Below are 13,080 nucleotides of genomic sequence, written 5' to 3'. Positions count from 1 at the left end.
ACGAAACTAAACGGATTCGAGGCTTGTTCCAAATTTTGTATGAATCCTAGAAATAACAGAATATAATCTGCATTGCATGGTTTTCAATGTTGATATTGCACTATTTGTATTGTTTGCATGTTAAAATGTTACACTTGTGTGATTGCAAATATTAAACGCATGGTTTTCGTCTAAACACTAGTACACAATTATATTACGAGTATTTTGCTCTATCTTAGTGAATACCTAAAATAGGGTACACTTAGGTATATAATTATAACATGTTATGCTAATAGAATATGATATTTAAAGTCATAATCGAAATATAATAAAGTACTAGAACTATAACCATTGATACAATTTGACATTGTAAATGCTTTAATTCAATGGAGTTATAATTCCTACTTAAGATTGGCTATAGAGTCTCGGTTCGGCCTCGGACAGCTACATTAGAACACCTAGTTTGTGTATTTACTACATCCTTCAAACAAGGACATAGCGATGTTAAGCATCACTGCTGTTTTGAGGCATAAATAGTTGCAAAGTTGTAACAGAATTCAAACCACAAAGTACCCATAAGTGTTTTAAGTTATCTTGAACAATAATAAAAAGCCAATTTAACATATTCCAGCGAGCACAGGGCGTTTGCAAGCCGGCGAACAATACAGCGTGACCATACGAGCAATGGACGCCAAAGGGCTAAGTTCACAAGGGATTGTAGAACTGTTAGTGGCACCGGGCCCTAACACCAGACCACCGCAGTTCTCGTCCAGAGATTACTTCGCTCCCGTGTCAGAGGGCGCTGCGATCAACTCCACTGTTACTACTGTTACAGTAAGTAATCAATATTATATTTTATTTATACTAAAAGGAATATTAACTTATCTTTTAAGTTCGCAGAATTGAATGAATGATCGAATTAAATCATTCCGCGCTGAATACGAATCATTCGCATGGTTAATTAAAGTTAACGAATCATATGATTCATCGGTATCAAATAAAAGATGATTATGTTTTAGCGTTTCTAAATGTTTCTATATGTTGAGGAAAATAATCGATTTTGAATGAGTCTACTCCTATGTGTCTACTCCTTCAAAATCTAAATCAAAATTTAATTAATGTAGTAAAGCATTGGTATTTAACTATTAAAAACTTATTACTTCAACATAATATAATTTAAAAACTGTAATACTCAATATTTCTTTTTTTTTTAATTTTGCATTTCTATTTCAGGCCAAAGACCCAGAGAATGAACAAGTAACGTATTCCATCGTGTCTGGCAATGATCTCCGCCAATTTGCCATTGGATCCAACACTGGCATCATAACAGTCATCCGAAGATTAGACAGAGAAGTGCTAACAAGATATCAATTGGTGAGTGTCCTGGCTTGATTTTACATGAACTCTATCCCTGAGAACTAAGTTGGAAAGCCCTTTAAACGAGAATATAACCGCTATTATGCAGGAATAGGTGTGGCGATGATCAATTGATTCAGTATATCACAAGTATAGTTAAGTATATATCTGGGCTTGTTTACAGATGTGCATGAGCGTATATGTATGAAAATTGTAGAAAATATAGTATACCTTTATAATAATAGTATGCAGCTACGTGATAAATTAATTGTAATTTTTCAGATGATCAAAGCAGAAGATCCGGGCAAGTTGTCAACAACAGCGACTGTGAACATTAAGGTTACTGATATCAATGACAATAATCCCAAATTCGATGAAGATTCCTACACTTTCCACGTAAAAGAAGGTAATATTAAAATACAGATTACATTTAACCCAAAAACCTTTTGGAGTAACCTAGAACGCGCGCCGTTATGTTACCGTACTTGCCTGAATTTAAATTATTATTAACATAGTGTGGAGCACTTTAAACATGTGTTACAATATCGACAACTCCAAAATATTTTGTATATTGTGAAGTAACGTTAAATGCATAGTACAAAAATTGAAAAATTCTGTTGTTTTATTTATAATGCATTTATTTGCTACATGCGAATCAAAAAGATTTTTAATCTTTGCGGTTTAGAAGTATTTTTTACAATTTAGAAGAATTATTACATATTTAACTACAAGCTTAAATGTTTTTATTCTGATTTTTTCAGGAGCGTCAGGCGAGTTCGTTGGTCACGTGCACGCTACGGACATAGACGAAGGCGTGAACGCCATGATCAGTTACTCCATACCATCCCATCTACCGTTCTCTATTGACAATGCCACTGGGTTGATTAGCACTAACACTAAATTGGACTATGAGGAAACTAAGGTGTGATATTTTTCTTTAAATGTACTTTTAGTACATTTATATATTTATTTACAAAATTAAAAAAAAAAGAAATGTACTTTTAGTACATTTATGATTATTTATACATATGTTTATTTACACATATTATTTATACGGAGCGCTTACCTATAATAATCAGAAGTTACCTCATAACTAGTGAACCAGATAATATGCATCTGGTTTGCCTGGTGATACAACATAGTCTTCAATGGTAGCTATCTCGGATTGATGCAGATTTTACGGGTGCCAGTGGCAGGCTCCTATCCAAAATGTACACAACTAAAACAAATCGTAGATTATCTGTTAGTTTACCACTTCCCGGGTAATGTTCGGGGAACATTATTTTGTATTTCTAATTTATTAATTAAGTTATGTTCTCTATGTCTAACGTTATCTTCTTAATTTAATTACCGCAAACAGTATCTAAATACATGTATGTGCATTTTTACCACTTTACTCTTATTAAAACTACGGGACATCCTAATTTCTACACGTAATTATAATAATATATATACAATTTATTGATATCAATAAATTCTATTTAAATTCCAGGACTACGCGTTTGTAGTAACGGCGACAGATGGCGCTATCGACAAGCGGTTAGGAACAGCGTCCGTGACGGTCATAGTCCAAGACATTCCCGACGAAATGCCCGTGTTTCAGCAAACCTTGTACTCTGTGCACGTTCCCGAAAATGCTCCTAACTACCCCGTCGTTAAAGTTCATGTAAGTATAGTATCGAATTTGTGATTTTATTCGTATTTGAAAGTCGGTATTTTTACCCTGGAGGTTCAATGTTCGAATCACCAGTACACATTTCATATGTTAAACATATATGCGCATTGGAAATTAACTATCACTTGGTAATAATTCATTTTCAATGAATACATAGCATATTTTTTTCATTTTTACGGAAAAGACATTATGTGGAAACTTCTATACCTGAGACTTCTACAAAAAAGAAGTATGTAAAAGTATGTGAATTCTACAAATTCGTATTTGGGTAGTACATAGTGTACTATTGCCTAAACCCTTCTCACACTAAAAGAAAACCTGAGTCCAGCAGTATCGTAATGAGTGTCAAATTGCAAAAACGCTGCTTCAAGGCAAACACATTGGTAGAGGACTTTAAACACACAGTAATAATTGGACTAACAAAATTCCTTCATTATAATTACAGGCTGAAGATCCAGATACAATGCCAGAAATAACATACACTATTCTCCGCGGTGACACCGAGTTATTCTCGATAGACCGCAAGAGTGGCTTGATAAGGACACTCAAGCCCTTAGACAGAGAGGCCGCAGCTAGACACGAGTTGTTGGTTGGTACTGAGGAGAATAGTGGACAAGATAACGGGGCTACTACCACTGTTGAAGTTCTTGTTGATGTGAGTGTATTGAAGTTTAAAGTCATACTGGTTTGTGTGTATGATGTACGCACATATAAGTGCGTACAAATTTTTGTATCTGTATACATACCCCACACATTGACACAATGAGCATACTTATGCACACATTTAGACAAACATAAATACAGAGATTCTTAAAGAAATTTAGAGGATGTTATCCAAACGCGTGGGGCATTGCTCACTCACACATAAAAATCACATATGTTCGCATTTGTGGGCTATTTTAGCCAATTTTGACATTTTTTTAAAATATTTTTTAAACTTAGGGTAGTCTTATTATATAATAACATAATAATTTCTAATTTATACAGATAAACTGAAATCAATTTGTTTCCAAAAATTTTGTTACGCAGTACTCACACTAGATTATAAATTATTCGGTTTATTTATTACTAATTACGTTTTGTCTTCCAGGATAAAAACGACAACGCTCCAATATTTACATCACTAATCCGACCGGTGACGATAGAAGACTCCTCTTCAATAGGCAGTCTCGTTGAAACAGTAGTAGCTATTGACTCCGACTCTACCGCCCCTAATAATAGAGTTCGGTACAAGTTGGTCGGGAGAGGCAAGTCCTCTATATACTTCCATGTAGAGCCCGATACAGGCGCCGTGAGAGTTAGAGATGATCTCCGAAAGGAAACTGATAGCGAATACACTGTGAGTTTTGTTTAATGTATAGTAAAAGTATCAACTAAGTACTAACCACTATATAGGGTTCATAATAATAACTAACTACATATAGGGTTTAATATGAAGTCGAGCATAGATGCCAATCCCAAGGTTTAAAATGGTTGCCTTGTACGCAAAGCGGTCGGCATCCCTTTCTAGTAAAATGTGTGATAGTGATACTTTTTTGAACATACCATACTTCTAAAAGTTGTAAACATTTTTGGGGTTCGCCTCTGCTACACCTATATCTGCCTCATAACAGCAGTGTTAAGTGCTGCTGTGTTCTGGTTGAAAGGGTGTGGTAAGGGAGACATAGGCGTTCCTGCTTAATCCTCAGGGGCAGTGGCGCATCTGCGGCCGAATCCAAGTAGAAATATCTAATCCTATCTGGGGTTGATTACAGATGTCCATGGGCGGCAGTAGCCACTTACCATAAGGTGGACTGCATGCTCATTGCTCGTCTGTTACTCCTATATTATATAAAAAAAATATTACTTCATCAATCATTCTAATCGTTTACACTTATTTATGGCAATAAAATTATTATTACATATGTTTTTACTTTTTTTTTCAGGTTGACATTCAAGCTTACGATCAAGGGGATCCCGTTATGTCCTCAGTAACTAGTCTTACTGTGTACGTCAGTCATTCTGCCACAGTCCCTCCTGATGTAAGTCAAATGATTACTCCAATATTAATAAAAAATATCAATGGTATATTATTGTGAAATTACGACCTGTATGCGGTCACTGCATCGGTCTAACATCCAAAAGATTCTGGGTTTGATACCCGGTCAGACACACTTCTAAAGAGCTTAGATTTCTGTTCGGATCTTGTTATTTCTGTGTTTATGTGTATGTATGTGTGCCTTCTACGACATAAGGATCTTAATGATTGACATGTGACCAAGTTGTTCCTTAAATTTAAATATTTTATTCATTTAGGTATTCAAAATTATAACATAAGTATGATAGTATGTTGTTGCCATATTATCTTTATTTCCATCAATCAACATCAAGCTTCTTTTTTAATTTGAGGCCACATACCATATATAGTTATATACCTATGTATGTAAGTTATTTAGTTTGATCAATTTATATTCGGTACGGTTTTCAAAATGGAATATTTTTATTTATCGTTTATTTTTAGGTGGGATTAGGTTTTGCAGACACCGTGTATACGGAGCATATAGCTGAAAATTCACCGAACGGTACCCTTGTGAGAATATTACCGCTTTTGAACAAAAGAGAACATTCACCTGACACTCCGCTCAAATGTCGCCTAACAGAATCGTCACAAAAAGGTAATTTAAATTATATTTAAACTACCAGTACCCGCGGCTTCGCCCGCTTTTATCATATATCATAAAAAATATAGCTTATAGTACGCCTAAATGGTGTAACTTTCTGATCGTGAAAAAAATTTCATGATCGGTTTAGTATTTCCGAATATTAGCCCTTACAAACAAACAAACAACCAAAGTTACAAACTTTACCTCTTTATAATATTAGTAAAGATTTATTGAATGTCTTCGAAATATTGCACTAATTTTACAATAATCACTCTGTAATTATGCGCCTGTGCCTTAAGTAAAAAGCAATGTACAAAATAGCATTTTATGAACTCTAAATAAGCGTAATTTGAATCATTATGAAGAGTTCTATCGCCTTTTTTACACCTTTAATTAATACCAACGCACATATATGCGCTCAGAGAATATTTTCTTTGAGCGCATATAAGCGCGTACTTGGTGACCCTTACAATCCAAATGGCTAGACGAATTGTAAAAATATAACGCGTCGTTGGGTTCGTCTAAGTTTTGGGAGAGACGAAGAACATTTCTAAGCGGTCAAATTTTTGTTTTTATAGTATTTATGTTTATCAATATGAGGTGTTACAGGTATCTTCTATGTGAAACTAACCGAAGACCGCGATTGCGCTATATACCTGAACACGAGCTCACTTGACTACGAAACGTTATCCGAATACTCTTTAGAGGTCCAACTAGAGTCTATCCAAGGTCTAATCAACCCCGAGAACAGTAAAGCGGTTATAAAAGTTCACGTAACAGATATGAATGATAACGCACCGGTATTCGTGTTTCCTGAACAGTCAGGTATCGCTGGTGCGAAGGGGAAGTACTTCGCGATCGCTACGAAGGATATGCTGCTTGATACTAAAGTGTTGCAAGTTAAGGTATATTTAAACATTTCATATTCCGTTGAACATCTTAATTAAATATGTACAGGTACAAGTATTGAGATGTTGCATAAGTGTATGATTAAATTGTGTAATGAAATGTAAATGTAGTATTTTGAAACCTGGCATGTCTTTTTTAAAGAATAAAAATGGTAGTGTTTTATGATATTATAACTGTATTTTTAATATTCCTCTTGCTACCTGCCATATCGTTAATATTTATGTCTACTCATTTTTAATTGATTATTTAATGGCTGTTATAATTAGTTTAATGATCGATTACGTGATGCGCTCTATACAGGAACGTACGATTGCTAGTTTTAATTGACCTATTATTTAATTGCCAGTCATTATCATTTACTTTTTACATTGCATTATGGTTTTTATTACGAATACCGATCTTAAGAACGAATTAATTATTCAATTACCCTTCATTCTCTATCAGGCCAAAGACAAAGACAGTGGGGAGTACGGCAAAATCGAATACCACAAGAATTCATGGACAAAAGCCGCTGAAGAGTATTTCAATCTCGATGCCGATACAGGAGATATTAGTAATATAAAGACTTTCGAAAGTGTACCTAAAGAATACCTTCCATTCAAGTTTAGTGTGTCGGCGAGAGACAACCCTAATTCCGCGCAGGATTATAATATCGCAAGAGCTAGTGTTGTGGTAAGTTTAGTGCTTTGTTTACTTTGAATCTAGTTTGAGAGACGATATGCGTAGTTTCATCCGAAGTTTTGGCCGTTTTGTATTTATTTATTTATTTCTGTTAGATAATATTTTTGGATGGGTAAATAAAGGTAAAGTAATTCAGTTTCAATAGTGATTTTATCAGAAAGTTATGTGAAACTTCATGGCAGTGACATATTCCACTTGTTTTTTGAACAGTTCTTCAGTATTTCTGTTTAAAGATATAAGCATTTAGGCCATTGTCAATACCTTTATCGTAACCAATTCCTACGATTTATTTCCTTCGCTGATAAATCTGATAATTTAGTCGTAATAAGCACATCGAAAATCAGAGATTCGAACTTTAGACCCCTGTCTGGGGCTGAACCTCGGGCTGCTATATCGTCACTTACAAGTATCAAATTCCAGATAAATCTCCTACAAAAAGAGAACCAACTAGTAGTCGAAGTGTCTAACATGAACCGTGAGACAATGCGACGTCACGCGCGATCTCTCCTTGCAACTATCGAAGACAAGAGTGGATTGGTTGCTGGATTAGAGAAACTTACCGCTAGACACTTTCTGGGGGAGAACGGTACTTTGGAAAGCGATGACAAGGGTACCGATGTGTGGTTGTATCTAGTTGATCCGGTCAGCGGGGAAATACTCACGAGAGAGTCTAAACCAGTAAAGAAGTAAGTTGAAAGTCAGTTTATATGTAATAGAAAATTATGTTTAAACATACCTGATGGTGCTAAGACCTATTTGTATTAGCCCAAATATGGATGGGTAAATTACATGAATTTCTTAATGAAGTTGAAGTAGGAAACAAGGCTTTAATGGCAATTGGATATTTATTTCCTAGATAAATTCGATTATTCTTAATTATAAACATATTATCCACATTGTCTTAGTTGGCAAGAGAATTGCAGAGTTAATTTATAATACGTCAACTCTAAGATGATACAGCAATGTACGTCGATTCTGTTATTGTTATTATTTACTTAAACTATTTAAACGTATAGAAGTATTATATAAAATAAAATATATTATTTTTCAGAGCAATCGACAACGGTTTCCACACAGCCGTATCAGCGTACCTCAAGTCCCCGGTATCAGAAGTTAGGGCTCCACTAACACCGACCGAAGTGCCCAAGAAGCCGCACATAGCGATAGCACCGCTGGCATCGGCGTTGCCCGCGGCGCTGCTCGCTCTCGCCGCACTTGTACTGGTCGCTGCGACTGCCGCTACTATCTATATATGCGCGTCTTGGAATAGGTAAGGACTTAAGACTTTTATTATATATTTAAAATTAATTTAAGCAACATATGGAGTTAAATTAAATGTAAGGTAGCAACGTCAGAAAATAAATTTAAAGTACGTAACAAATATTACAAAATTAAGTTAAACTTAAGTTGGCAAAGTCAGAAAGCACTTTTGTTATTAGTAGAAATAGGTGTGAAGGTGGTACCGCCGGGGTAGAAAGGTGGTACCGCCGGGGTAGAAAGGGTCTACCATCTTCAAACGTGGTGGTGTATCATATCCAGGCTTTCAACAGTTCTGATAAAAGACGCGTTCTCACCAAAAGATGTCATTACTATTTTTTTAAAAGATGTGTGTTAAGGAGTTTTTTTCTCCATAGAAAAACACCTTGTGATCTGGTGATAGATGTTAGATGTTAGACATTCAAAAAGAACTCTGTAAGGAACCTATTTTGAATTAAAAATTATATTTAATTGAATATCTTATTTACTTACACAATATATGTATATAATGTAATTTGTATACGGTTGTACTATAATATTTACTTACTCAAAATTTGTTCTCTTTTGAGCATGAGCAAAATGAAGTTTTTAAAAACAAGCGACAGTTTAGCCTTAATATGAAATTAATAACAAAAAATATATTCCCAGGTATAAAAAGCACAAAGAGCAAGCTCTACAACAGTACGGGACATTGAGTATGAGTATGGCGCCGCCCCGACCGCCCTCAGGGTACGAATCTAGCGAGGACGAACCAGCACCCAGATATGAAACACAGGTATTCCCTTAGCTAAATATCTAATAACTACTTTATATAGGTGCAATAATAATAATAAGTTGTGAATTTAATTTACGCGTATTTTTTCTATTGCTTTAAATTCAAAGTTCTAGTGTAAGGTTCAAGGCAACAATCGATCGAGTTAATTTCAATCGCATTTCTACACGTATTATTTTCAATCAAATACAATTTATCGATAAATATCTGAAATCAATACGCATACGCAAGCTTTTTTTTACAAGGTTATTTTGTTGTATTATAATTTATTTTTTTAAATAGTAATTTTTTTTCAATACAGATTATTAATTTAAGGACAAACAAAAAGCTCTTAGTAGAAAACAAGTTTCTAAAAGTATTTGGAGTAAAATTATTATTCATTTAAAATTTTATACAATTACTAAACATTTTTGATATCTTAAGTTAGTGCGACAAAGTAGATTGATCTTAATTATTCAATTTTGATTCCATGACAAAGTTTTATTTATAACAATTAATATAAGATGCAGATCAAGATTCCATGTATTATTTTTGAAACATTATGCTATTATGTATGATTTTTATTTAAATTACAAAAAGTCTTACGTATTATATACTTAGGCTTATAAACTTAGTCTGTTATGTTTAAGGTGCTGAATATGGCGGTAGACGACGCTGACTTGCAGTTGGATTTCAGTCCGAATAACCACGCATTTAATATCCATAGTGTACAATACTTATCGAAAGATAACGGTACGTATATATTTCAATGGTTTAAATATTTAATGTCTTAAAAATATCATTCGATTAAAATACATGCAGATTACTTTTGTCAAGTTACGATTCCCTCTAATGGCAATCGTTTAAAAAGTATCAGCTATTTCGTATACAGCATCGATATGTAGTATATCGATGGTATACAGTAAGAGGGCTGTTTTATATTTACATATACTATGTAACAGTAACATCCACAGTTGATACTATGTTGATACGAGAAAATTACTATGAAATTATGATTAATTTCATAGTCATTTTCTCTCAAATTTCCTTTCTGTGTTTTGCTTTCACAAATATATTTAATTTAATTATTAGTATTAAAGACAGACTAGAAAAGTAAAGTTGTGACAATTATAAGTAATCTGAAGTTTCAAAAAAGTATCCCCCAAAACGAAACGATACGTTTATGAAAAAAATAACGTGTATCAAATTGTTAAAAAAAAAACACCTAGTACGTTAACAATGTTATTTCATAAAACTTTTCATTCTAAAAAAACCAGGCGAACGAAGTCCTACCCTATCCGAAACTGCTACAACTGCGCGAGCGTCGAGCGTCAACGAAAACGGTGGTACGCTTAACAATATGCACAACCACATGTTCGATACAGCCAACAATTCAATGGCCAGAAACACCCAGACCCTTAACCGACGGACACCAAACACACATGCATTGAACAACGCTCTCGGGACCCTACCGAGGGTCAATAATAATAACGTGGGTGGGGGATTACTAGCCGCGACTCTCGGTAGGAAAATCAACGGGAACAACCATAAGAAGAAATCGTCGCAACCGATAATGGCGTACGATGAAATACCTGGGTTGCAAAGGTAAGGAATACATGTATGACATTAAATAAAACCTATGTCCGGCTATAATTTTAATAAGTTTTATTTTCCTTGCAAAAGGAGATTGACTACGAAATCTAGATATAATTTGGAGACTTCAGCAAAATTTGAAGAAACTTCCGATCTTAATTTTCATGAATTATTGTTGTCGATTGGCGATAATGTTAGAAAATACTGAGCACACTACTGTGACACGCACAAAAATGTTTTGTTTTTGTTTTTACTACACTTTTATTAACTTTATTAGATTTGTATGGATGTAACGGAATTTTTGAACTCGTTTTTTACCCATTTTGAACGGTCCGATTAATTTAAAATTTGAACAATTATCAAGAACCGATGACATTTCACGATTTTAATAATTTTACCCTATTCTCGTCATCAAGATCGTCAAGAATCAGGACCAACGATTTTCCCTGTGCGATTTAAGCGTGGTTTTTAGTTTTTAAAGTAAAAATAATTGTTACACTGAATAGTTTCGCCCGATTTTTTTTTCCGATTAAAACTTTGTAAGAATTCTTTATTAAAGCATTTCGATCGAGTTTTCTGGTAACAAAAGATTTTTTTATAACGACATTTTTCTTCACAGGGCTTCAGACAACGATAACGTGACTTTCGGGAAACGGAACTTTACAGGTTTCTCGTACGACCAATCTCCTGTCGAAACCACCACCGAACTATAGTGGATAGAGTGAATAGTGAATCTGAATTTATATGGATAAGTGATCTACCATCCGTCCAAAATAATTTGTAACTGCTATAACGTATAATGTTATAACCGTTATACATTTATAACAGTTATAACATAACGGTTTAATATAGTATATGTAAGGTTCAAAGATATAAGTCTAGATATCACAGTAAAGAAAAAGGGAAATCATTCATCATTTTGTTATTAATTATGTGTACGTATTCTGACGTGCTTGTGTGCGTGAGATGTGTTCATGGCTATAGCGACTAATTTTAGTCTGTCTTTTTTACTTTCGCCCAAACCACCTAATCTAGACGTTTATATCTTTGATGAAGATGTATGTTTTGTGTTCAACGAAGATATTATATATAAATATTTTATTGTGAATATGTACGGAATACGACTGAATATTGCTTCAAAAGGTAGTTGTTAATGTGAATAACGAATTTTTAGATGTTCTTTTTTATCTTATTTTTAAAATATCGTGTACTTAGCAAGGGCTAGTCCGTTACGATTGAACAAATTGTGAATAATAAAATAATTATAATAATATATGTAAATAATAAAGGCATTATTGTTAATGTATATTAAGGTACCTGAGAAAGCAGGTACATATATTTTGTACATAATTTCTCGTTCTATTTTTACATTTTTTTGTATCTCATTGACCTGGTTTGTCAATTTTTATAAGAAAAATAATAAGGAGTATGAAATGAAAGCGATGAAATGTAAATATGACGTAAACATTGCCACAACATCTGCATAATCAATAGAATAAAATTTATTCGTGCCATAGACGAAGTAACCGAATAGACTCTTCACAGGTTTGTTTTTTCATAAGATGATATGTGGGACTGCGGATTCTATTATTATACTGGACAAACGTACGAAGGCTTTATGTATGTAAATGTAAGTGAAGAGAAATGTAGAAAGCGTTATTATTATGTGCTTTGATGAGAGTCTTTGGTTTATTCTCTATGGTAACTGCCAATGCCGACACCGAACTCAATTTTGATAGTTTATATACAAATAAAGAATTGAGTGTTCTTATTATGAACAGTTTTATAATAATACTTATACTATGTATTTAAAATGATTTTTCATTTGTGATACATTTTGCCAGTTTCACAGAAACAAAAATACTTAAATATTTTCTACACCTGTAACTTATTAGGACATTTGTACGAATTTTGTGCCAGTTACTTTAAAACTGTAGAATAAGAGCCGGAATAAATTTAGCATAATAATGAAGTTTCATATTTTTTAATCTATACATTCCATAGACATAGACGTTACATAGTAGCGTAAACTAGTCTATGGTAGAATGTTATTTTAGAAATTTTATTAAAGGAAATGGCCTCAACCCTTACCGAAGACACGTTTACAAAGGGCTATTCTGAAAAAGAAACGTTTTATAAGAACCAAAACTGAATTCGTGGTAGCATTTCAATGTTACACATGGGCACTTTCCGATTTGATGTAATAATTTAATGTATATTGTAAAATTTTGATACTC

At 33.8% G+C, this 13,080-nt stretch overlaps 1 protein-coding gene across 3 annotated transcripts in view; it reads left to right on the top strand.

Annotated features, from left to right (window-relative positions):
• Cad99C (cadherin 99C) overlaps positions 1-11,741 on the top strand; it is a 186,396-nt gene extending 174,655 nt beyond the window's left edge. For 2 of the 3 annotated variants that reach the window (XM_073093915.1, XM_073093916.1), the window contains exons 15-31: positions 611-813; positions 1,213-1,353; positions 1,618-1,741; positions 2,097-2,257; positions 2,828-3,001; positions 3,456-3,665; positions 4,101-4,349; positions 4,936-5,031; positions 5,511-5,664; positions 6,262-6,557; positions 7,006-7,233; positions 7,663-7,928; positions 8,294-8,512; positions 9,148-9,274; positions 9,886-10,003; positions 10,528-10,855; positions 11,463-11,741. In XM_073093915.1, the coding sequence (XP_072950016.1) occupies positions 611-813; positions 1,213-1,353; positions 1,618-1,741; positions 2,097-2,257; positions 2,828-3,001; positions 3,456-3,665; positions 4,101-4,349; positions 4,936-5,031; positions 5,511-5,664; positions 6,262-6,557; positions 7,006-7,233; positions 7,663-7,928; positions 8,294-8,512; positions 9,148-9,274; positions 9,886-10,003; positions 10,528-10,855; positions 11,463-11,556 (3,188 nt within the window). In that variant the 3' untranslated portion in view covers positions 11,557-11,741. The remainder of the gene's footprint in view (positions 1-610; positions 814-1,212; positions 1,354-1,617; positions 1,742-2,096; positions 2,258-2,827; positions 3,002-3,455; positions 3,666-4,100; positions 4,350-4,935; positions 5,032-5,510; positions 5,665-6,261; positions 6,558-7,005; positions 7,234-7,662; positions 7,929-8,293; positions 8,513-9,147; positions 9,275-9,885; positions 10,004-10,527; positions 10,856-11,462) is intronic. The other variant, XM_073093917.1, reaches the window with a different exon arrangement.
• The last annotated feature ends 1,339 nt before the right edge of the window (positions 11,742-13,080 follow it).

The sequence above is a fragment of the Epargyreus clarus genome, unplaced genomic scaffold (genome assembly GCF_041222505.1).
Source record: "Epargyreus clarus isolate Ecla_fem2 unplaced genomic scaffold, WU_Ecla_fem_2.2 ptg000005l, whole genome shotgun sequence".
In the NCBI taxonomy this organism is placed as follows: domain Eukaryota; kingdom Metazoa; phylum Arthropoda; class Insecta; order Lepidoptera; family Hesperiidae; genus Epargyreus; species Epargyreus clarus.
This window is presented reverse-complemented; position numbering and strand designations above follow the sequence as displayed.